Source organism: Lasioglossum baleicum, chromosome 8, assembly GCF_051020765.1.
Source record: "Lasioglossum baleicum chromosome 8, iyLasBale1, whole genome shotgun sequence".
Classification (NCBI taxonomy): Eukaryota; Metazoa; Arthropoda; class Insecta; order Hymenoptera; family Halictidae; genus Lasioglossum; species Lasioglossum baleicum.
Genome location: NC_134936.1, coordinates 17,823,470 through 17,848,432, shown reverse-complemented (window position 1 = coordinate 17,848,432; position 24,963 = coordinate 17,823,470). Strand labels below are relative to the sequence as shown.

Here is a 24,963-nt window from a genome sequence, read left to right as displayed (position 1 = left end):
AACGCAATGGAAGAGAACGGAACGGAAGAGGGAAAGCGAAACGCAAAGAGTCAAAGAGGAGCGAAAAGAAGAGAGAAGAGCCCGTGCCGTATGCGAGAGCTCCGCTGTCACGGTAGAAAGTATTGCGCGGATTCATCTGGATAAACCTTGGTACGATCAATCACCTCGCGATTAACCGAACTGCCTACGAAATTGAACTCGAACGGCGTAATTTATAGTGGTTTTTCTGGGAGAGATAAGAGGAAGAGGTCGTCGTAGCCGGTGACAGAACCGCCCTCGTCCGAAAAACCGTGTTCCAGGTTTTGAAAAAGCGGACCGTCGTAGAGTGTCGCACGGTGACGCCTACAACGACCACCGCACCGTTCAGACACGACGCGACGCTCCGACACTCGATAATTGTCGGTCCTGTAAAATAGTTCGTAACGTCTCGGTCGTTCAACGTTATTAACTGCCTAAATAAGTGACGCGGCGAAGCGCGGCCGCTCGCGGGAAGGAATCCTGCTGCCACTGACATAAGTTCCGGAGTGTAATTAGGGGAATAAAGTCCGCGGAATTTCGCGAGCCAGAGCCACGATGCCCGGCTACGATCGTAAAGAGGACGAGTGTCCTGGCGTAATCCGAGGCCCGCAGACTCGTTGCGAGAAGGGGCTGCCGCGGAAACGACGAGGACGCGTTAAGGAACGATGGCGGAGGGCGTCTCGGTGCCGACGTCGTCGTGCCAACCCCACGGGGCGCCAGGCTCGTTATATCTTCATTAAGCGGTCTACCTAACCATCCTGTCGCGACTTCTTAGCACTTCGCAGTTCACACTAATTTCGCGTTACCTTTTTCTTTCTACATATCGGTTTCCTTGTTTCCTTGTTTCCTCGCTTCCTCGTTTCCACTCCGATCGCGGCCAGACAAACCCGCAATAAACACGCTCAAAAAGAACAAACGCCCGACGGTATTCCGTTTCTCTTCGTTTCTTAGAGGCGCAACCTTTCGACTAAACCCTCTTCTTTAGTAACCTCGAATTGCCGCGCCGCGAGAACCCACCTCTCGATCCTCGCGTTTGCGTTGCGATGCGTTGGCCGATCCGCGGGCTCGATTTGTACCAATGACCGATCCTGCGAGCACCGAAAAACGATCTCGGCGACGACGAGCTATCGCTTCTCGCTCGTTCAACTTTCCCACCCGAGGAGAGTGTATCCTCGGTCGATATTTTTCTTTTGTCCCACGACAGGACGAAACTCGCGGAAGCCGGCTCGCGCAAAATTTAAACGCGATCCTTTGTCCAACGCCCGCGAGGTTCGTGCTCGTGGTCGTGGTCGTGGTCGTGGTCGTAGTCGTGTCCGACGCAGGATCCCCCTTACCAAGGAAATTCCAAGTCGCCGAATCGCCGTAAGATCGGGACGCGTCGTTATGGGTCCGCCTGCTCTTTTCTCCCCTCTCGTCCTCCCTTGCTTTCTCTCTCCTTCTCCGTCTATCTTTCTTTCAGCCTGTGTACCTCTCGGTTGGTTTCTCGAGCAGGGACAGAGGTAGGAGCAGGATCGGCATCGGCATCGGCATCAGCATCAGCATCGGCATCGGCATCGGCATCGGCATCGGCATCGGCATCGGCATGGGCATCGGTATCGGGGCGGAGGACCCGGTCCACGGCCAGAAGGAGGACGCGGTCGTAAATATTCGGGCGCCAAATAATGCCGGTTCCGAGCGAGAGCAAGCGACCACGACTGCTGCTCGACCCGTAATGAAGGACATCCTCGTTAATTAGTCAATAAATTATCCTTCGCGCTCACGACGCCCGTGGTCTCCCTCCTCTCTCCGTCTTTCTCGGTCGCTCTCGTCCTGTTTGCCCGAGAGAACTCAAGGGCCGCATACTTTACGACACCTATCTCGCGCGACAGCACGATGCATTTCTCACAATCAGGACCCTCGAAGACGGAAACGCGTCTTGTAAGACGATCCACGAGGTGGTCCGCCGCTGGCTTTCAGCCACGATGAATTTTTCAACGACCGTTTCGTCCCGTTTCCTCTCTTCTTCTCTTCGTCTCTCTGTTTCTCCTCTCCGCGCTCCCTTTCCGACCCACCGTTCTTCCACCTCCGACCGTTCATTCGCGTTTTCGATATCGCGCTCGCATAGGACAGGACGAATAAACTACACGCAAGGAAATTAGCGATCTCGTTCGGTCTTTCGGACCGATAACAACAGTCGCATTGGTAATTAGCAGTTTTATTTCGGAAACGACACAACCGATCGACTTTACGAGCTAGCGCCTTTGTTTCTCGGAATCGCGTGTGTATGCGTGCGAGAGAGTGTGCGCGTGTACGCGAGGGATGTTGGAACGGCGAGAGCTAAACAACCCGGCGACAGGTGGACTCGAGCGATCACCACGCCGGGTTTCTCCACCGTCGCCGCGTTGTGCACGGGGCATAAAGATTCGATCGCATACGCGTCGAAAGTCCGTACCGTGCCACGTGACCGTACATCACTTTAACTATTTCCTGGCGTGGTACAGGCCTACCGGTTCGCACAACCAACTCCCGCCACCGATGTCATCGTTGTCCGAGACTAACGCATCCGCGTAGCACGCTCTCGTCCCTCAAATCGAAAGAATTTGTTTTCTCGCGCGGTGCGAATCGAACGGTTCCTAAGAGCTTCGCCGTTCCAACGATTTGAACGCGCGCGCGGGCGCCATAAATTGTCACTCTCTCGGATCGGTAGACGTTCCTCGGCGGAAATACGAGGCACCAGGGGAGACTCGGGGAAAAACAATCTCGCCGGAGTTAACTCGGCGTTTCGGCGAAGCTCGTCGACGAGTCTCGGGGACGAACCTCGAAAATACCGAGGACGTAATCGGTCGCGTGACTAGGCGTAGGAAAAACGTCTTCGTGCGCCGCCAGAAGGTGCGCCCGTAGTTCTTTCGCGAAATTCGTCTGGAACAGGTCCGCGTTCTTTTCTCGGCAAACGTCGCATTCGTAGATCGTCTTTCCCGGATGAAGATTAGTGGAAAGTACGTGTTTCCGGAGATTCTCCTGCAACAAAAAAGAAGAACCGTGTTCGAATGAACGAGTCGCGTCCGTTTCGCGGTCGGCTGGTAAAGAAAGGAAAGGTGGCGGCCTGCTCTCTCCTGCTCGGAACTCCGGGACTCTCGTGAAAAGCGACGACGAGAAGTGCGCGGTTGGTCCGTGTGAATAGGCGGTAGTCGGATGGCGTCCGTATGTTTCGAGAGCGACGCGAGAGCCCGGTCGCTCGAGTCGAGTCGGCGTTGGAACGAACAGGAGGCTCTCGGAACGGGCTTTCGTTGGTATCGGTCGACAGTGAATACCTGCGACCAGAATCGGTCTGCCGCAAACCGGACGCGTTCATTGGCTATGCCATGGAGCATTTAAAGGCGCTTTACCCTCTCGGGCTAAGTAGCAGGCCGTAGTCGTAAACATCTTCCTACCAGGCGGGCTTATACGAGCCGTTGATGGCAACGGCAACATCAAATTTAATTTCCCATAAGTAAATCTTTCCACGGGCAGTGCTCCGTGACGGTCTCGGATAAAGACCCGTTCACACCGTCATGGGCGGTCGTCCACCTCGGCTCGGTGAAACGTTGCGCCCCCTGCGTAAAGTGAGCACCGTCACGCGAATCCCGTATCAAACCTTTCCTTAAATCCGATCGATTCCGATTTCCCCGGACATAATATTCCCGTAGATCGGGGATGTACGCGCGATGGCTATGCCTATACGTTACTAGACCGGCCTCGCATTCCGGCCCTCTCTCTCTTTACGAGGGCTTCGTTCCTAGGATCTCGATCCCCCCGCAAATGCGCGGCTCTTTATCTTCCCTCCGGTTTTATTTCTTTCCGGAGATTCCGCTCGGTTAATATTAATTTCCTTCTACCTGCGCGCAACCCTACCGTAACTCGAAGACGTAAACGTACTCGTAACGTATGTATGAAAATTATCGAAACCAGCAATAAGTCCGATATTCCGTCGGGCGGCGAGCCGCGCGCTGCGTGCCTTGTAAAATTACAAACGCGAACAGTCGAGGGATCTTTAACTCGGATCAAGATTATATCGAAGGAATACCGAATGGCCAGCCTGCGCGAGCTTCCACGTTTTACATGACGTTGAATAAATATACGCGTGGTCACAATATATACATATACATATATGTATGTATACGTTGCGTTACCACGACCGGAACAAAACCTGCTCGTCCAGATCGGTTATGACGGATTCCGATCGACCGGTCGATCGTCGGGAAACGATTTTCGCTCGTTATCGCCCCCCTCCAAACCCCTCGCGAATACTTTACGAGGTTCATCCAGCCTGGAAGAAAATTGAAGAGGGAGATAAAAAGTGGCAACAGCCGGGGTAAGATGCGTGGAAGCGCGAAGCAGATCCGAAAGTAACTAGCGCTGCCTTCGAGAATTACCGCCGCTGCCAGCATCGCCCCGGCACCGAACAACCGAACCGTAAGTTTTCCGAGCGCGTTGCCACGCCAAGAGGAACAGAGATACCGCGTGGATCCGCCGAGAAGTAACAGGGGAACGTAGACGCGGAGGATCGAGGCAGACTGGAACAGAAAAACTGGGAAGAGAAAGGAAAGAACCGTGTAACCATCCGAGCTAAATCATAACCTGGATGCTGCCACGGAGGGTGAGAGAGAGAGAGAGGGATGGCAGAAAGGAAGGAAGGAAGGAAGGAAGGACGGAAGGAAGGCAGGCAGGCAGGCAGGCAGGCTGGCAGGCAGGAAGGAAGGAAGAAAGGTGGCGCGTGTAATCTTGTTGACGCAAGGCAAGCCACTCGCTACGTGGGTGGGAATTTCGTCGTTAAATCGGCTCGTACGCTGCTCGCGCGTTTCTTCCTTATTAAAGTCTTACCGGGTAAACGGGCATCGCCGATCTCGATACTCGGTCGCAACCGAAGCGATATCTATCGGTCTGCGTTTTGGGTTTCGCGTATCTTCTACCCTGATACGAAATTGAGCAGGGCGCGTCGCTTTCATCTACGGTAACGCGTTTCGAATCTCCGTCTCGATCAATTTCTCGATCGTATCTATGGATCTCGTACGCGCGCGCGCGAACGAGCTAGCAACACCGGCGCGGCGCGGCGTGGAGATCGCAGCAGGCCGATCAAAGTTTTTCGCGGTGCGAAACGCGTCTCTCGGTGCGGTTCGGAAGTGCCTACCGTTGTATCATTACCGATGCAAGACGCAACATTCGCAATTCTCCGTGCCGCGAGATTACCTAGGCTCAAGTTATCCCAGGCTGAGAGCCACTGGAATGAGTTTATGTCGCTATCAAAGAGACACGGAGCCCTCGTATGCGAGTCGCATCCTAACTAAAGCTTCAAAGGGCATTAGCATACCGGCCGCTCGGTATGACTGGCCCGTGCGTGTGTGGGCATCCAGTGAGCACAATTAACTCGTTATCTTATCGCGCCTCGGTGGCGGCAGAGGCGGCGGCATGGTCCAAACGTTAAGGTGTACTTTGCTTAATTTACGCCACGAAGTCACCGCAGGAACAAAAATTGAACTGCGAGTCAACCTCCGCAGCAGACGCAGCAGCCGAGCCGCAACGAAACGAGACACGACGCCGCGCCGCGCCGCACCGCACCGATTTGATCGATTCATTGCGACGCATCCGTCGTAGCTTAAACCCAGTTCGAGATCCGTGTCGCGATCCTTCGAATTCTGCCCGGATTCTCTCCCCGGCGAGGATCTTTCCGTCCGTGGGATCAAATACCAACTTACCAAGTTGTTACTCGCGTAAGCGCAATGTCGACATTTGTACGGCTTGCTTCCCGTATGCAAGCGCACGTGCCGCTGCAAATGAGAGGCGAGTTTCGTTTTAAAACCGCACCCGGAATAAGGACAGGCGCGCAGCGACTCCGATTTCATTGCGTTAGCGGGATCCTCGTGGCGACTGCGATGTCTGTAACAAACAAATTACATTTTCGTTTAGTCTTTTTTTCCCTTTTCCCCCCGTTGCGGAGCGAGATTAAAGGGAAACCGTGGACGCGGAAGGGAACGTAGGACGGAAGGAGGGGGAGAGAGAGGGATCGCCTGTAAATTGTAGGTACATCTTGCTGGGCTGGAAGACGCGGCCCAGCTCGGCAAGTTCATCGTCGCAGCGACACCGGTGATTATGAACGATGCGATATGCGTGCGCGATATTACGAGGGAGCCATTGGCCACGGCTACGTGTATATCAGGTTCGAAATGCGTGACACGTTTAATTAAAATCCTGCGTGATTTACTCCGCCGCACAGAGTGTAAACGAAAGAGACGGAGAGCGAGATTCACGGTGGGAGGAACAAGGGCATCCCGGCGACACTGCCGGGGAACGATGAAAAAGAGAACGAAAGAGCGAACGAAACGGAAACAGAAGGAGAAAGAGGGAAGGCGAAACGAGATAGAAGGGGGTGGCCTGGGGTAGCGAACCAGAGGGAGAAAGAGCGCCGTGTACACGGACGGGAGATGGGAGAGAAAGAGAACTCGTGACACTCTGTGGCTGCGTTGAGTTCGACTCACGTAGTAAGTACTCAATTCGCGATGAAATATCGCGTCGACCATCGCCATGCGGACGATCATAACGGGTTGCCCGCACTTGGCCGGCTGCTGCACGCAACTTCCGCTTTTGGTGCTCTCTCGCTCTCTTCCATCTCTCTCTCTCTCTCCCTCTCTCTCTCTCTCTCTCTCTCTCTCGCTTCCACCCCCACCCTCTCTCCTTTTTCCTCTTTTCCGCTTTCGACCAATCCACCTCCCCCGCTGTTTGTATCTCTCTTTCTCTGTCTCCTCTCCTCCCGCTCCTCTCCCTTGTTCTTTCTCCGTTTCGCGGGTTCCGCGCTCTCCTCCCTCTCCGGTCGTCCTCTCCCGTTTGGTTACACACGACGCGAAAAAGAGGAAACAAAACGAAACGGCAAATCGAACGAGATGAAATTTATTAGCAACCTTCCACGGTACAATGCCCTTAATAAGGTAGAATTTAAATCGAACCTCGCGGATTCGTGCGTAGCGCGCGCGCGACAAACGATCGTTGCATATTTTCCGGTATTAGCGTTCCAGTGGCTGTCCCGAGAGATAATTAAGAATCAATCGACCGACGGATAAGAAATGCCTCGCGCAATCACCGCTCGCCGGATTCCTCGATTAAGGGGCTCCGCGTTCGACTTGGTACGAGCCAGTTGGTAGAAACACGCGTGCTAGCCCGCGAGAGCAAGGAGCTCGGGCAGAAGCGCGAGCGCGAGCCTGAACGCGCAAGTACTTTTCCATTAATTACGGTCAACGATTTATGGCTCGAACGAAACAAATTATATCGATAATACTCGAGAGATCCTTTGACCGTCCAGGTTCGAGCAATCGAGTACGCGCACCGACTACCGCGGCCAACGCAATTAATTTTCTACTTCCTCGAAGACATCGGTCATGCATCGTACATACGCGAGCCACCGGCACGATTAATGGTGTAGGATCGCGCGGTAACCACCACGGGGATCTCGATTAGAATTAATGTCAATGGTATCTATCGATAGTAGGCGAAGCCGCGCGGCCGTGCGCCCGCGGTCAGGATCTCCTTCGTTCTTCTCGTCGCGTTTTTGGCTTTTAAATAGAGCGAGTTTCCGCGCACGAGCGTCTCGTGAAAATGGAAACGGGGACCTCCGCGTCGCGGATCGCGGGAAACACGAAAAAAGGAGTTGAAAAGCGACGAGCTTTTCGCTTAGCCTTCGCAATCGACGCCCGTTCATTTACAGGGTTTGTCCAATAAGTATCGGGACTGATTCATTTGTTCCCGAGCCTTTGGAGCGTGAAGATCGCGACAGGAGTGGAAGCGTGTTTGGTGCACGCGTCGAGATTCAAGATGCAGCGAACAATCGAGCAGCGTTGTGCCATCTTTTGCGTTAAACTCAACAAATCTGCTACGGAGACTTTTGATGTGATCCGTGCGGCGTATAAGGGCGAAGCCATGTCCAGAACGCGTGTTTCTGAGTGGCATAAATAATTTAAAGATGATCGGGAAGACGCCGAAGCGGCTTCGACCGAATGCCTAAACAGCCTTGCAGTTACCGATTTCCAGGAGGCGTGTAAACAATGGGAAGAGCGTTGGCAACGGTGTATCGATTCAGAAGAGTCATATTTTGAAGATTATTAAATTCATGTACAAATATTTTCATAAATTGTTTTTATGACTTCAGTCCCGATACTTATTGGACAAACCTTGTATTCGAAAAATAGTACCGGAACAACCGTGACGACTGAAATCACGGGAATCTTCGAACAGTCGCGAGTCGGATACGTACCTGCGCAACTGCATCTGCGTTTTCGCCGCGTAAGCACAGACCGTGCATCGGTATCGTCTGTCGGCTGCGCCGGTCTCGTGCACCAAGGTCCGGTGGGATCTCAATTCGGAAGCTGTTCGCAGGACCGTCGGACAGCCCGGAAGTCCGCACTTGTACTTTTTCCCGGCATGGCGCAGCATGTGTTGACGGAGAGCGTGCCTGTAACGCGGCCAAACGAGACAATCTTATTTATATCCGGCTAGACGTATCACGGCAGAGCGAGCGGGGCCGGGTTCGCTGTAATTTTTCAAGTAACTTTTCGTGTAAGAAGGCGACGTATGCGAGGTACGCGCGTGACCATCGGCTGTTCGCACGCCGTACGATCCGATCGCAGCTGTTGCATCCTACATCAACCTGCCGGCGAGAGCAGCACACAAGAGCCGCACTTTAAATAGTTTCTGTCAAGAGGTGACGATCTATACGGTTAGTGAACTCACTGCCGGCTCACGTCGCGTCGACTCGACTCGGCTCGGCTCGACGCGACAAGCGAACGAGCACTCGTTCGTAGATTCGTTCTCTTCTTTCTCGATCGCAGTCTCGCGCAATCCCGCGAATCCTCGCGGAGGATTCGCGCGTGCTACGGTATCGGCTGGAAAGAAGATGACGCGTGTAGCGAACGCTCGCGGGCTGGATAGGCCGGCAAGGACGCCGGTAATACACCGACAACGCTCGGCAAACTGCTATAAAACCAAACGAAAGCTCGTCGATGTTATCGAAATCGGCAGCAAATTTCCGAACGTGGTAGCCACGATCTTCGCTCGCGTATCTCTCGGGCCCTGTCTCGAGATCTTTGCCTCGGCGAGCGTGGTCACCGTGCGGGAAACCTACCGCGGTAGCAGAACGAAGGACACGCCACGGATTTTTCGAGATGGCAGCTCGACGATACCAGCTAACTCCGCGAACCTGCAACCGTTCGGACGGAGAAGGAATCGCGGGAGGACGAAGGACGGCCGATCCGAGAAAAAGAGGATGGGACAGCGGCCGAGAGGAGAGAAAACAAGCGGATGGAGTGCAATGGAATCGAATCGAATGGGGAATGGAACGGAACGGAACGGAACGGAAAGGAAAGGACACAGGAGAGGAAAGGAGAAGGACACGCGGACCGAGAGAAGGAAGATCGGGAGCAGAAGAGGCTACGGGCTCTGGGCCGTCCTAGAGGGAGTCCCGGCCTACCCAATTGGCTACGCAAGTGTAACGGCAACTTTTACAATGTCAGGATATACACGCCCTCGCACGAGCTTCGGACGTACCCTCCGTAGGCACCGTGTACACCTGCATCCAGGTAGTCTCGGCAAGAACGTTCCCGAGTCACCGCGATCTCCTCTCGCTCGAGCGAATTTTTCTATGAAGCGCGGCGATATACGCGACGCCACGCGAGAATAGGATATTCGCCTTGGACCAGCCGAAGAGTCGAAGCTCTCGTTGCTCGGCGAACCATTAATCGGCCCGGACAAGTTGCCCGGTCGTTCGATCGCGAATACGAAGCAACGTATGCGTTATGCAGACGACGCAGAGCATCGGCAACTTCCGGGAACGAATATCTCCTCGTTGCGTTTCGTCCTGCTCGGGGAAAACGGGAGGAAGGGCGATGGGGGAAGGACAAACGGGTCGGGGAGATCACCGGCATTCCCGGAATGCAACGAAAGAGAGGCGTATCCGCGTTGAACGTTCGTTCGATGAACGCTAACCGGCGCGCGGCGTGGCGCGGCGATGTAACCGTGATCCCGAGGCTCGAGCACGGCGAACGCGTACCCGTAATTGCTCTGAATTATGACGTCCGAGGTATTCAGCGACAACGGTTTTCCGGTGGATTCGAGTCCCGATAAAAAAGGATATTAATAGGACGTATTCTATTCAATCGCGGTTTCTCACGCGGCAGACGTCGCGTCGCGACCGACGAGGCAACGTTCGCGCGATGCGCCAGCATACACGTCGTATCTCGCGACCCCCGTTCCTTTCCCTATAAAATCCATCGAACGAACGTCGCCGACCAGACGACTCGACTGCGGATACGGTACGGGTCCGGTCGGACCGGACCGGACCGGATCGGTGAATTATTGCACGGAGAAATCCTGTATAGTCGGCTCATTCCGGAGGATTGGAATTCCGATAGAACAATATTAATATGGTTACGGCGACAAAAGCGCGTCCAGCGGCGACGACGTTGACGAAAGGAAGGCGAAAGGGGAGAAGAGCGGGGAACGGTCTCTCGGCGTGTGTTTCGGTGGAATGTCGCAGGCGTGACAAGAGGCCGTTAAGAAGAGAGTCTCGGGCCGATTGGGCAAGCGGATGCGGTCACTCCGGATGATTTAGCGCGACGTCCACCGTCATCTCGTGAAATATGTGCCGGCCAGGGACTCGAGGTCATTTAAAAGTCTAATCCGCGACGGTACGATCGTCGTTACAATCGTCGATAACGGCGGTGATTCCCTGCGACGGGATTCTCCCGATTCAACGGGAAAGTGAAAGAAAGAAGGAAGGAAGGAAGGAAGGAAGGACGGAAGGAAGGACGGAAGGAAGGAAGGAAGGAAGGAAGGAAGGAAGGAAGGAAGGAAGAAAGTCGCGCGCGCTGTTAACCGTTGGCTGTCGGCTGTTAGCGGTTAGCCGGCGCGGCCGGTTCGATGGCGGCCTCGGTAACCTCGGTTCCCGCCGATCGACGGATATAAATCTCTGCGATGATGGCTGATCGACGCGTAGATAGCACGCACAGTCCCCGGCAATCTTCCAGCGAAAATGCGTATAATTAAAACGGAGGAGTTAACGGTGGCGAACCGGAGTTTGACGTTGAGCCGAAACGAGTCGAACCGAGTCGACCGCGGCCGAATCAAATCGAATCGAACCGCGAGCGGGGGCAGTGCCGGTGGTACATAGATCGAGGAGAGAGTAGTACCTATCCGAAGGTAAAGTCCGGCAGGATACAGCGACGCGCGGGTTAATATAGCCTCGATCGGTCTGGGATGGGAATGGCGGAGCCGTTGGTGAAGCGATCGTGTACTATCCGAGAGGAGGGAAGCGGATGAGAGCGAGCGAGCACGGGCATTAATTAAAAAGGTTGCGCATTAAAATGATTTGTTTTAATTGGCTGAACGCGGTGAGGTATTTATGGCCTCGCGGTCCTTCGCTCGCCGGTCCGTCGGTCTGCGGCCTCTACAACGAACGTCGACTCGGACTTCTTCTTCGTCTGCCTCTCCTTTTCCACCATCTCCTCCTCCTCATCCTCATCCTCCTCCTGTCCCTCCTCCACGTTCTCCTGCTCTTTCTCTTCGAGCTTGTCCTTCTTCTCCTGCTCGTTTCCCCTTCCTAGGATGCTTTCTCGTCTCGTTTTCTCTTCTCGTCTGTTCTCTTGCGTTCTCTTCGGGTTTCTCGCCTTCCACGCCGACATCTTTCCTGCCGCGCTAAGTCCTCTCCGCGCCCTAGTCCCCTCCGCCCCTGACCTCTTCGATTATCTCGAAATCGGACGATCGTTCATCCCGACTAGCCACGAGAAAGAGAGACAGAGAGAGAAAGTTGAAAGCCGATTCTCCTCTGGCGCGGAGCGACCGAGGGCGATTCATAAATATCGGACCACGACAAGTGGATCTTTATTACCGCGAATGATTTACAAGCGACTTTGCCGTGCTCTTTCTTCGACTCTTGTCACCGACGTATCCTCGTGAGCGAATAGCCCCGTTCTCGTCTCGCCGGGATGGCGATGCGCGCCTCTCGCTTCTCGTAATTTACCAATTTTTCTTCGGCTTTCTTCGGGGAATCCGACACGGATCAATTTATCCGGGATCCGTGCAACCATCTTTCTCTTTTGCTGGGTGAAACGAGGGTTCGCGACCGATCGCGATACTCGGAGTCGCGGTGGAACCGGCGCGGCGCGGCGTTGCGATAAAATGTAAACACGCGAACCGCGAATACGTCCCGAGAAACTGAGAAGCCGAGAAGCCGGGATGTTGGAGAGCCGAAGAGGCGAAGGCTCGAGGGCCGAGGCTGCCGCGGTGGGTGGAATCAACGTTTCCAGCGGACGATGGCTAAGGTGGGATCGTGATGGGCCGTGATGGTGGTGTGGCCGTGGAGCGATGCCGAAGAGGAGGCTGGACCAGAGTGAACCGAAGGTGATGCATGGCCGACGGTTCCTACGGCGGGGCCGCAGACGGAGAAATAAAGAATAAGAAGAATATCCGCTTCGTCGGGTTCAGAGCCGGCCCCCTGGAGCAAACGCTGTCATAACTCAATCCCACCTTCGTCCGTTCGTTCGTTCGTTCGTTCGTCCGTCCTTACGTTCGTACGTTCGTACGTCGGTACGTCCTTCCCGCACCGGTGCAACTTGCACTCGGTCTTTCGTTCGTCTCGCTCTTTAACCGACTCTTCTCTACCTCCGAGCCCCCCTCGTTCCTCTTTCTCTTCGATCCATCTTCCTCGGAACCCGATCTCGATCGCGCAGATCCGTTCTTTCGATGCGGAATCTTCGAGATCTTCCCTCTCGATCGTCGAGCAGTCAAATCCATCGGGTCCTCGGCTCACGCGGATTTTTAGAAGCGAATTAGAAGACCAATTCCGAACTGTGAAACTTGTTTTTTCGATACATATGATGCATATTCAGCTATTTCTGAGTGAGAAATTTTCCATGAACATAACTGGTTTATTTCAATTTTCCTTTCGAATCGGGTCGGACACGTTTCGTGTCTGACTTTTCGGTGATTCTCCAGGCCTTGACGCGGCGATCAGAATTCCCCATGAACGTGGCCGATGAACGGTGTCGTGTCAACGCCGCGAGTCGTTCCAGCGAAATCATAGTCGCCGGCGTTTCTTTCATCGAGCACGGCGAGACCGAGACGAGAACCGGTTTAACCAATGATTCACGCGTTATTTCGATTCCAGAAAGAAAAGGAATCGCACCGTTAATTATAGATCGGTCCGCTGACGAAGAAATTCGAGCCGATCGAAGAAAACGCGGGTTCCATCGAGCGATCACCGCCACTCCCGATCTTTCCGGCCCCTTCCGTCGATAAATCTTTCGGCCAAGAGAAACCGGTCGAAGCGGGTACGATTGGTGGGCATCGTTCGGACTCGGCGCGAAGGAAGACGCGAATCGGGACAAACGATCGGACTGGCAGGCGTCAGTCGCCGCCTGAAAAAAACCGGCTTCATTCGGTCGTGCGTGACCGCGCGTCAAAATAAGTTGAAATTAGAATCCCAATCAAAAAGTCGGAATTCTGCTGGGACAAACGAAACGAAATTTCGTTTGCTGCCGATCTCCGGGGAGTGGTTTGTTAGTCTCGTGTTTGGCGCTGATGCTGTAAGTCGGCGAGATCGAAGGAGAGACGGAGGTAGCGAGAGGAGAAGCGGAAAGAAAGAAAGACAGAGAGGGTGGAAGGGAGAGAGGGCGAGAGAGGTGAGCGCATCACGCGGAAAGAGAAGCGGCGAGAAAGCGGGGAAAGAGAGGGAGGGAATTGCGGGATAGAGAGAGAGCGAGAGATTCTAGCTGCCGCGTCAGGGAGATTAGGGGATCGCAGGGTTGGTTGTTGCCGGTAAAGCCAGCGTGCGCAGGGAGCGGAGGGGCGGTTAACGCTTCGCAGCCGAGGCTCAGAATAAACAACAATATTATAACGCGAGCTTAATTGCGCCAGAGGGCTCGGTAACGGGCGCATAAATCGGAGCAGCGAGCGCGCGCGCCCTCCAAACTACCCTCACCCCGTCCTTCTCTCTCTTTGCCTCCGTCTTCGTCTCCCCGATTCGCCACCCCTGGAACATGTACCAGTCTTCCACGAGCCGCTCTCGGAGTAGGATTCATTTACAATAAACATGTCCCCCGCTAATTTCGTCGGCGGAAAAGGAGGAATCTCCAGAACGGAGGAGCGTCTTAACCGTAACGTACGTCGACGTTTCTGCCTTCTCGTTCACCGGAGACGATCATTCGTTAGGGGAAGATCGCGAGTTCCTCGCTCGCGGGATACGCTCGCTTCCGGGAGGCTGCGAGCCGAATTTCGATCGCGTTCGCCTACCGGACACGTTCGTTCCTCTTCCGACGCAGTACCAGACACTTTGGCTAGTCGGAACGAACTTTTAATCGAACGGGGAACGATGCGACACCGGTAGATTTTATTTCGCCTCAGCTTTATCTCTTGACACGTTGAAACGGCCGCGCGGTCCCGGAAAATTACACCGGTCTTGTTGCGGGACCAGGGACGCTAGAACGTTAGAACGCTAGGACGCGGGCACGATGGTTGCGGTTTGGCGATGTTTCAACCGGCAAGGAACTCGTCTGGCCTCGCTGGGAAGAGAGAGCCGTGGATACGGAGAACTGGTCGCTAACCAGGATAAAGAGTCGATGATGCGTCGCGAGCTGGTTTGGCTAAGCGGACGAACGCGAAGACGAACGGACAAAACAGGAGGGAAAAGAAATAGCGGTGGTGGATGGAAGTCGGGGCTTGGGGGCTTGGGGGCTTGGGGGCTCGGAGGCTTCGGGGGATACCGGGTTTCGAAAAGAGCCGGCAAAAGGGGTGGAGAGAAAAGGAGAGACAGAGGGGCGGGTTAGGTCTGGGTTAACAGCCGGAGGCAGAGGCAGAGGCAGAGGCAGAGGCAGGAGGCTATATCTACGCGTTCTCGACCGCAGGCCTGTTTTATTTTATGAATCGCAATATTTCACGCGACAACTGGACTCGCGGGGCGGTCACCGCTAAACTGTCTGCATACGGGGCCGTGCTTACCGCGTGCCACCATACCAAAACCATACCACACCGCGTCCACGTACCATCGCTACCGACCACCATTGCCACCACACCGTACGAAGAAAACCCACGGCCGCTTCCACGTACGTGTATACGTTCGACCACACGGCTGCTCTCGCGACACAATGCGCGCACAACGGAGACACCTCACTAATACATTTCGATGCGACGAATGCGGTGCAACAGCGTCGCATTGTTCCTCGGGGGGCATGCAGAAATCTTTCCTCCTCCTTGTTTCCCCTCGGCGCGTAGCGGCCGAACGGCTGAACGGCTGAACGACCGGCCAGGCCAGCCCAGGCCAGGCCACCGTTTTGCTCCTCGGTAGCGCGAACAATCCCCCGCGGGATTCTCCTCCGGCCTGATCGTCCTCCCGAGCGAACAACCGAACGACCGACCGTGCCTGCATCGGCCCGCAGGCTCGATGTTTAAGGGTGCTCACGGGGTGATTCGTAAAGACGACACCGTGCCTCATTAGCTGCGCCGACGGAGGTGAGAGAAAACGATACACGCGGTTCGCGGAGACAATGGTTGCTCGGAGACGGGATGCGACGACCGACGCGCCACGGTCCTCGAGAGCTCTCGAAATTTACGGTGATCGGAGATTTATGTACCGTTTCGATCCGAACACGCCTCGCGGTCGAATTAATTGCGCGACGCCGCGCCGCGCCGCGTACGGTTGCTCTCGTCGTTATCTCGAATCCGGTAGCTCGAGAGAGCCTCCCGGTCTTTGGTCTTCGGACTGCAGTCTCGAGTCTCGAGTCTCGTAGTCGTAAGTCGCGAGTCACAGAGAGAGACCGTTCCCGTTGACTCGACGCTCGATCAAACGCTCGATCGCCGCTCGTTCTCGATTTTTCTTCGCAGGAAAAGAGGGTGCCGGAAAAGAGCGCGGCGCCGCGCGCCGTAGCCTGGCCGGACACGTCAACGCGTGGCAAAGTTACGCCAATCTCGCCCAGTATGCCTATCTTTGCGCCGTTTACCCGGCCGGCTACGAAGGAGGCGGACGCGCCATTACTGCTATGGAAGATAAAAGATAGGCGCGCGCCACGCCGCGGTCCATATATGTAAATACCTCTGGGGAACTCGCGTACACATCGCCGGCCAGGAACGAGAGGGTTGCCGGTGAGTAGAACGCTGCGAGGGACCGAGCGGACCAAGAGGATCGAGCGGATCGAGCGGATCGAGGGACGCGAACAAGAGGCGAAGGGCAGAGGGGGTGGAACGAACGAAACGTACGGTCAGTAGCTCGCGTATGTAACATACTATCTTGAATATGCGCATACATCGAGAATTGCCCGCTTATTCTGAGAATTGGTTAGGCGATCGAATACGCGGGAGCTGCCCGTCTTCTCGTAATTACCTCTCTTTTCTCTCCTTCCATCCTTCCATCCTTCCCGCTCTCCCTCTTTTCTCTCCTCTTCTCTCCTATCCACTCTTCTCTGTTCGTTTCTTCTTTTTCGATGACTCGAGCGAGCGCGCGCGCGCGCGTTCTCTACCATTCCTCGATCGTTTCTTCTCGATTACACGTTCGTCTCCCGGTATTTTCTCTACACCGGGAATCAGAGAAGACCGAGACCGCCACGAAAATTTGAGCAGAGCGCTTTCGCGAAAACGCGTCGCATCCTCTTCCCGGCGGTGTTCGCCGCACAGTCCGCCCGGCTGTCGGGTTAATCGGTGCGGATAGGTGGCCGGTTCCCGGAAAAGTAGAAAAGTTTGTAAAACGTTTTGTTCCGTAACGTGTTCGTCAGCTCGCGGAAACGGGGCCAAGTTCTGGGATGCGACATCGCCGACAACTGGCGCCCCGGCCTCGCTCGCTCGCTCGCTCGGTCCGGTCGTCGTTTCCGACGAAAATTGAGCCGGAGAAAGTCCTAATCGAGCTTTGCCCACCGGAAGTTTTAACTGCCTGCGGTCGAAAGATGACGCAGAGTTCCAGGTATATGAGTCGACGCGAAATCCTCGGAATGGGGACGATCGCGACCAACGGCTGCCCGAGAGCCCGAAGAATGGTCGAGGGAACCGATCGATCTCGACGAGACGAGACGCCGATCATCCAATATTCCCCGTGGCTTCTCTATAGGACGGTCGTCTGTATCGCGGGGGTAACAGAGTCGGCGATGGTCAGGCCTAATCCTTCGAAACGGTCGAGATCGCGACATTAAGCGAAACCCTCGTCGTTTCGGAGCGACCATCCGCCTCGAAGAGTCGGGTAGTCGGACGTGGAATAGGTAGCGTTACAGAGTGTAATGCGTGTACGAGACGGGCAGCACGAGTGGCGAGAACGGCGTCGAATGGCCCGAGCAAAGGGGCGCAGGAGGCAGAGGGAGCCGAGGGGACCGAAAAGGGACGAGAAAATCGAGCCGCGAGGACCGGGAGGAGAGAGAGAGAGAGAGAGCGAGAGAGCGGGCATAGGTGTTAACATTTGCTTTATAGCGATCGCTCTACACTCAACCAATGGTTTAATACTTGGGTCGACACGCGAGAGAAACGGCGTGCTGTGGCGCCTAGTTGCGGGCACCCACGTACGCTCCCTCTGCTCGAGCGCGTTCTCGCTCCGCATCGGAGAGCCACGGAATACGTATTTCCGTGGCTCGTTTCGAGCATCCGTTGAACGTTTCAGCGGTCGGCGACGCCGTTTCGCCCGTCTCCTTCCACCGGCTTCTGAAATCCTTCGCGCCGCACAGCCTAAACTATGCATCGCCTCGGTTAGTTTGGCCCCTCGGGAGCACGAGCTTGTCTTCGAATCGTATCGACTCCTATCGAATCGGTGTGTATCGGGCGAGATTCTTTTCGCCGAGGATGCGCGACGCGACGCGACGCGACACAGCGACCAGTACTACCCGTACCAGTAATTTCACTAGTATATCGAAGCATTAGCGCCGGCCGGCAGGATTCTATTTACATACGTTGGTATTAGAGACTCGTAGAACGCGCACTTGCACGGACCATAATGCAGGCCCGTTAAATACTAGAATGACCCGTGGGGCTTACGGGCCGCTATGAGATGTTAATACGAGCCGGTGGCAAAGAGCGAAGTCGCTTCCTCCTAGCTTCTCCGTCTACTCTTGTCCCTCTATCGTCCACGCCGCGTATCTCTCCCTCTCCCTCTCCCTCTCCCTCTTACTCTGCCTGTGTCTTTGCTGCCTTCGGTTTTCCTCTCGTACCAGACTCGTACCTACCGACGATCTCCTCTTTTTCGTTTCCTCCCCTCTTCGAACGGACCACGGATACGGTCTTTTATTTTATAGTTATGCAGCGAGGACACTTTTACTACGACCGCGCGCGAACGTTTCGTGGTTTCTGCCCGCAACGCCGCGCCGCGCCGGCTTTTATTGTTCTACGGTTTTTATCCCGCGTACGCGCGTCTTTCCTGCAAAGACGAGGATTCGACGCGCAAACCTTCTCAGTCTCGAACGAATCTTCGCATTCCTTTGACGCGAGAGATCCACGAGCGATGCGACGTAATTGTAGCCAACGGGAAATCTCATGATAGATACGATCCTCTCGTCGCGTCGGCGGGATAACGCGGCGAGTTTTGTCCGTTGAAACCCATTGTCGTCACGACACGATGTTCGCTATACGTCACGCGACCCGTCCACCGATTCCGTGCACGAAGAACGTGCTCGAGCAATTACTTTTACGCGCGATTCGCGAACGATCGTTTAAATTTATTAATCGACCGATAATTTTGTACGAGCCGGAGAGACGGTTTCTCCCGGTCGTAAACGGCATCGCGGAATAGGAACGGCGAAACGATGCAACAAACTCTCTCGGTACTCACTTCGTGTAGAAAGCGTCGTTGCACTCCGAGCAGACGAAGCTGCGTTTCCTGACCGGCTCGTTCGTCGACGACAACAGCGACGACGACGGGCCCGAGCACTCCTTTCGATGAGCGTTCAGGTCCGATCTTCTGGCGAACGACGTCGAACACTTGCCGCACGGAAACGGACGTTCCCCGGTGTGGCTTCGGATGTGGTTCCGCAGCGATACTTTCGCGAACGATTTCTTGCAGACAGGGCAACGGTATTTCGGCAAGGATTTACCCTGGCTCGGATCTCCGTCGTTATCCTCCTGAACGATCCCCGCGTGGAGAGCCTCGTGAAAGATGAATTCCGCTCGCGAATCCGTTGTGAAACTACAGCTGTCGCATTTCCATTCGTCTTTGACGGCTGCCGTTCTCGTCGCGTTTAATTTGTTATCGCGCCGACAGTTGTTCTCCCTCGTATGTCTCGTCACGTCTTGCGAAAGGGCAAAAAGCCTGCCGCATTTGGGACATCTGCGCAAAAACCATGGAACGCGTGCATTCGAGCTCGAGAACCGTCCTCGTATTTTCGCTTACCTGTGACAAACCTCGGGATGGTCGCGCAGAAGATGCTCCTTGTACTCGGGCAAATTGGTCAGCCTCGCCCCGCAACGAGAACACTCGCGAACAGTGCTGGCCGCCGAATCTTGACCGAGCTTCCGAGCTTTCACCGTTTCCTTGTGAGTGGAAGTTCTCCGATGCAACACCGCCTCCTGAGCAGTCGCGAAATTCATCGAACAGAATGAACAGTAATAGGGGGTGGCCAGTCGCCGGGCCGAGTCGTCTTTGCTCGAGTCCGGTTCCTCTTTGGTGTCCGTCTCGTCGGCTTTGTCCTCGTCTTTGTCGTCGGTTTTCGCGTCGACCTTCGTGTCGGCCTTCGCGTCGTGACGGGTTAACTGGTGACGCTGAAGAGCCACAAGGGATCGAACGATTTTCGGACACAGATCGCATCTGATCCGTTGCTGATACTCGTCGGTCGCGGTCGCGCTCTCCTCGTGGCCGGTCTCCTTCGCGTGCAATCTCAACTGGAAATTGTATTGGAACCGACGGTCGCAACCGGGACAGGGCAACGCTCTTTGACGACCGATCACCACCGGCACGGATCCGTTCATCATCGACACCACCTCGCGATGACTCGCGCTCGTCAGGTGCCCGTCCATCGTCTCGCTTTCCTCGCACCAGAACTCGCAAAGGCTGCACTTGTAGATGCCGCTGATCTGAAACACGATCTTGTTTACATTAGCGTCTTCATGTTCGTTCGCATCTGTCCGCGCGGTCCGACAATCCAAAACAAAAAGCGTGCTGCGAAACGTGAACTGTACGATGGAAACTGTTATTAGTATGCGAATCGGTATGGCTGTTGGATTTCTGGTAGGCCCTTCTCACACGAACTGTCGAAGCGAGCGGTACGCCATATCCACGGAGCGCAAGATGCGCAGTAAACCAGTGTAACAAGTAATTATACACCTATGTGTTAAATATATATCGCTGCTACGGAAGTATAATGACACAACTGCAAAAATTGAAATTTTACAGGACAAGCAGAAGAAAAGTAATTCCAATTTGTCTCGATAGAATGGCCTATAGATTCGGTTTAATTCTTCTGTGAGAGTAGTTTATAGACATTGTGGCTTATTATTGCAACTTTTCAGTTATTTCAATTTATAAAATAATAAATACCAGCCTCACAGTAACCAGTACCATGTAAATACGTCATTGTTCTTCGGAAAGTGCATCACAAATTTTACACTTCTGTCGTTATAGGTGTAAGTAAAGACTTACTTAGGAAAACAAGTAAAACTTTTGTAAGTACAATTATGCCGATTTACGAACAGCTAGTAAATTCATTTCTGAGCCCTCCAACACAATAAAGTCAATTTCACAAAATTTTACAGTGCGTCATTATACTTCCGGAGCAGCGATATGTATGTATATCTACAATACCTTATGGATCCAAAAGTGTCTTCCAAATACATAAAAGAAACGAACCTGGGCGAGTGTGTTGGCGTGAAGCTCGGACCGCCAATGAAGCAGGAACGTTTCCTCGGTATTGCAATAAAACCGGCAGGAGGAGCACTGGAAGGGACACTGCCGAACCACATTCGCCATATTTTCCAGTAAAAAGCGACGCGCCCGTGGCCCGCGAGGATTTACGCCCGCGACGCGGCAGTGATAATGAGAGAGCAAATGCTTGCCCATTTGCGCCCTCCTCACTCGAGCGTGGCACATCTCGCAGCTCAGGATCTCCTTTTCCCTCCTCCGCGAACTCTTCTTGACTTCCTTCGTGCTCGCCGGTTCCTTGACTCTCTGTCGGCGATCGGATAATTGGGCAAATCGATTAGCGACACGGCCGAGATACTCGCTGCTTACGGACAAGCGATAATTACTTGGTTCCGAGTCGAAGTCTTTTTGGCGAGGTGCAGACTGGCGGCACGCGACTGCGGGAACACGCCGTCGATCTCGCGGATGCTTCTTCTGGCGTGCAAATCGGACAGAAGATGCCTGTTGTAGACCAATCGAGAGGCGAGCTTCCTGCCGCAAGGACTGCACCAATATCCCGACTCGATATCCGTTCTCGCTCCCGGTACCCATTTCCCTTGTGTGTGTCCTGGCGGCGGTTGTCCGGCGCTGCTCTTGGCCTCGTACTCCTCGATCCGCTGAAAACAGAATCGATCGTATTCGATGAACGTGTACGTAGATTACCCGAGATTCGACCGCGGCGAACTTACCTGCGAGCTGTCGCTGGGCCGCCATTTTCCACCGGTGTAAGTCGGCGGGGGATGCTCGTGATGCTCCTCGTCAGGGTCCGCGTCGTCGTCGTGAAGTTGAGACATATTTTGAGGAAGATCGTTCAATCCGGGTTTCCATTTGCCGCCGGTATGACCACAAGGTGGACGTTCCTGATCCTCCCCATCCCCATCGCCATCCCCATCTCCATCTCCGTCGGCATCCCCGTCTCCGTCACCGTCAGCGTCTCCGTCGTCGTCACCGTCGCCGTCTCCGTCAGCATCACCGTCGCCATCGCCGTCCTCGGACTCCGAGTAAGAGTCCTCATCCCCTAAATCGTCTTCCATCGTGTCATCGTCCGATTCTTCGTCCTGCTGGTACTCGTACTGATACCTCGGCAAGCCCTTGTTCTCGTTGTTGGCCACCAGCTCGGCCAGTATCGTGTCCTCCAGCCAGGTCTGATGGACTTGCTCGATCCTCTGCGTCTCCTCTTGCCGTTTTCTGTCCGTCTGCTTGCAATTAGACTCGTGAGACGTCATCAGACTCTCCAAAGAGTTTTCCGGCTCGTGCTTGTTCGGGAACGCGCCGCTCTCGATGCTCGTGCCGACGTGGCTCATCGATTGGCTCAATTTGTTCCGACCGCTCGTGACCACCGTAGGCTTGCCGGATGCGGACGTGGACGCGGACGAAACGATGTCGGGGAAGCCCACCAGCGACGGAATGCAGAGGTGTTCGGTTGGATCGTCCAGCTCCGATACACCCGGCAGCATACCGTGCAGCTTCTCCTTCGCCGCGGACTCTTCCGTGTTCTCCGACTGCATCTTCTGGCCTCTCTTCCGTTTCTCATCTTTCTTGAACTTTCGGGCTTCGTCCAGCAACGCGGATCCCCCGCGAGGGTTCGGCTTGCTGCTACTGCTACGCAGCTCCAACGAGCTGAAGAACGCGTCGGCGTTTAGTATTTCGGGGTAGGTGACGGTGGTCGGCGTGGTCGGCGACACGCGAGCAGCCTCGTTCTTGTCGTCCGGCGGACGACACCCGGACTGACGGTGGCGAACGTAATTTTCGAGGCCGTGCACCGTCTGGTGACATTTGATGCAAAAATGCGTGTCGTCGTCGTCCTCGTAGCTCTCCATGGACGGACAGGAACTGTCGCGTGACCAACCTAGAACGAAACGCATGCTTGCTCGAAGAGTTCTCGCGAGATTCTCGCGCGCGAATCGACCGATGTACAAGCGAGCAAACGGAGAAGAAGGAAAATCCGTTTCGACGACTCCGCCGAATTTTGTCGGACCGTGATCCGCGCGCCCCGCTTCGAGTCGACGCGAAACTTCCCCGGGACGAGCTGCCGCCCCGAAGAAACTTTCGCAAAAAGTTGCCTCGTCGGAGACTCTGAGGTGCGTTTCTGCGTGGAAGCGTACGCGCGATCGGCGTGCCCTCGGACGTTGTCCGTCGAACGGCGAGATCGCGAGGCGATGCGACGCGCGATCGCTCGAAACGAGGCACGGTGCGGCTCGCGTCGGGCGAGCCGCACCGAGCAAATTGAAGGTCCGATATTCGCGGAACAGAAGGGAAACAAGTTGACGCTTCGTACGAACTAGGGGTAGGAAGATCGGTCGATGCCGCTTGGCCGTTATTCGGACGACGACACTTCGCCTCCCAGTCCTGGCCGACCCTCCGCCGCCCCCCGTCGGCTCCCGCCGCCCTCCGTCCTCCGCCGTTGCCCTCCACCGTCCTCCACCATCCTCCCCAGCCCGTTACCCACCCCTGCTTACTTCCAACCATCCACCGCCACCCTCCTCTGCCCTCCCGGCCGCCACCTAACCCTCCGCTACCTCCACCCCCGGCCTTGTTGCGCCCTTTCCGTTTCCCCTTTCCGAAGTCTGCGAACCGGCAGCGACCTCGTGGCTCCGTCTCCCTATATACCCTGTCTTGTCTCTCCCCATTCTCTTTATCTTCCACCATCCTTCTCTCTCTCTCTCTCCTCTCTCTCTCCTCTCTCTCTCTCTCTCTCTCTCTCTCTCTCTCCTCTCTCTCTCTCTCTCTCTCTCTCTCTCTCTCTCTCTCTCTCTCTCTCTCCTCTCTCTCTCTCTCTCTCTCTCTCTCTCTCTCTCTCTCTCTCTCTCTCTCTCTCTCTCTCTCTCTCTCTCTCTCTCTCTCTCTCTCTCTCTCTCTCTCTCTCTCTTCTTCTTTTTCCCTTTCTAGTTCTCGTTCTCGTCCGAGTCTTCTCTGTTTTCTCTGTTCGGTCGTCTCTCCCTCCCGTCTTATTAAACGGAGAAAACTACCAAATGAGATTTCCATCCGGCTCGAAACACGCTTCTTGCAACCCGATCGCTTAACGCGAGAATCCAGGCGGATCGTTTACTTTTGACGTGACCCGAAAATTTCATTCGCGACCAGAGATATAACAGGGGGAACCAGCAAATTATCCGGAAGACGCGACCTCTCGACGAAGAAGAGTCCGTGCGCGCTTCGGGTGATGGTGGCGCGACGCGCGACGTTCCGCGAGACGGAGAGAGAGAGAAAGAGAGAGAGAGATTGGTCTCTCGAAATTTTCGGGCGAACGAGCTTCCACCGTTCCGTCGTGGACTCGGTGGGACGAAAGGCCGTGTCCGGCCAGGCGTTTCTGTCGAGAATCGTCGAATATTGTCGCATCACGCGATCGGAGCGTTCGTCGAGCGCGCGTACATCGCGAACAAACAAGCACAGACGGGGCGGAACAAACTCGAGCCAATTAAGCGTAGGACGGTCGCGTAGTAAATTAAATATTTGCCAAGTAGGGGCCGGTGCTTCGATAACGATATTAATTATTGTATCGTCTTGTAGGACACGCGTAGAAAAAGAAAAACAATCCCGGACAATGGTAGGAACGATCGTCGAGCTAGAAGAACAGAACTAAATCGAGTGGACAGAGATCCGTCGAGATTTACGAGCGTTTGTCGGAAAAACAAGAAAGCCCGTTAATTGGCTGGTGGTCGTGGACAGAATCGAGACGTCGATACGTCAATATAATATCCAACTGTGACGCATCGCGCCGAGAGCATCCGGCTAACCGATGGTCGTCGCGTTAACGTTGATCGACGATCACCGATGACTAATCCCTTATTACCTTTCCCGGTGGAAAAACCGGAGCGCACCTGCTACCAAGGAGACGCCGCTTTCTCTTCGATTCTCGATCACGAAGAATAACCACCTCCTAGAGTTACGGGCTACGAGCAACGAACAACGAGCAACCGGCGAACGGGCAACGGGCAACGGGCAACGAGCGACGAGTTACGAGTTACGAGTTACGAGATGCGAGGTCACTTTGCGATCTAACCGCGGTTACGAGAAGGCGGCAGAGCAGCCGAAGGAAGGGAGGGATGGACGGATACTTGTTGAACGCACGAACTAGACGAATTCCCTCTGTTCCG

The 24,963-nt window shown here is 54.8% G+C and overlaps 1 protein-coding gene across 3 annotated transcripts in view; it reads right to left on the bottom strand.

The window, feature by feature from the left end:
* Nucleotides 1-2,110: 2,110 nt before the first annotated feature.
* LOC143211561 (uncharacterized) overlaps nucleotides 2,111-24,963 on the bottom strand; it is a 31,593-nt gene continuing 8,740 nt past the window's right edge. Inside the window, exons 2-9 of one of the 3 annotated variants that reach the window (XM_076429348.1) lie at nucleotides 21,556-22,715; nucleotides 21,214-21,483; nucleotides 20,816-21,133; nucleotides 19,364-20,043; nucleotides 18,806-19,300; nucleotides 8,276-8,473; nucleotides 5,730-5,910; nucleotides 2,111-3,015 (exon numbers count right to left, since the gene is read on the bottom strand). In XM_076429348.1, the coding sequence (XP_076285463.1) occupies nucleotides 2,767-3,015; nucleotides 5,730-5,910; nucleotides 8,276-8,473; nucleotides 18,806-19,300; nucleotides 19,364-20,043; nucleotides 20,816-21,133; nucleotides 21,214-21,483; nucleotides 21,556-22,686 (3,522 nt within the window). In that variant the 5' untranslated portion in view covers nucleotides 22,687-22,715 and the 3' untranslated portion in view covers nucleotides 2,111-2,766. Of the gene's footprint in view, nucleotides 3,016-5,729; nucleotides 5,911-8,275; nucleotides 8,474-18,805; nucleotides 19,301-19,363; nucleotides 20,044-20,815; nucleotides 21,134-21,213; nucleotides 21,484-21,555; nucleotides 23,257-24,963 lie in introns of those variants that run through there. The other 2 variants (XM_076429346.1, XM_076429347.1) reach the window with 2 other exon arrangements.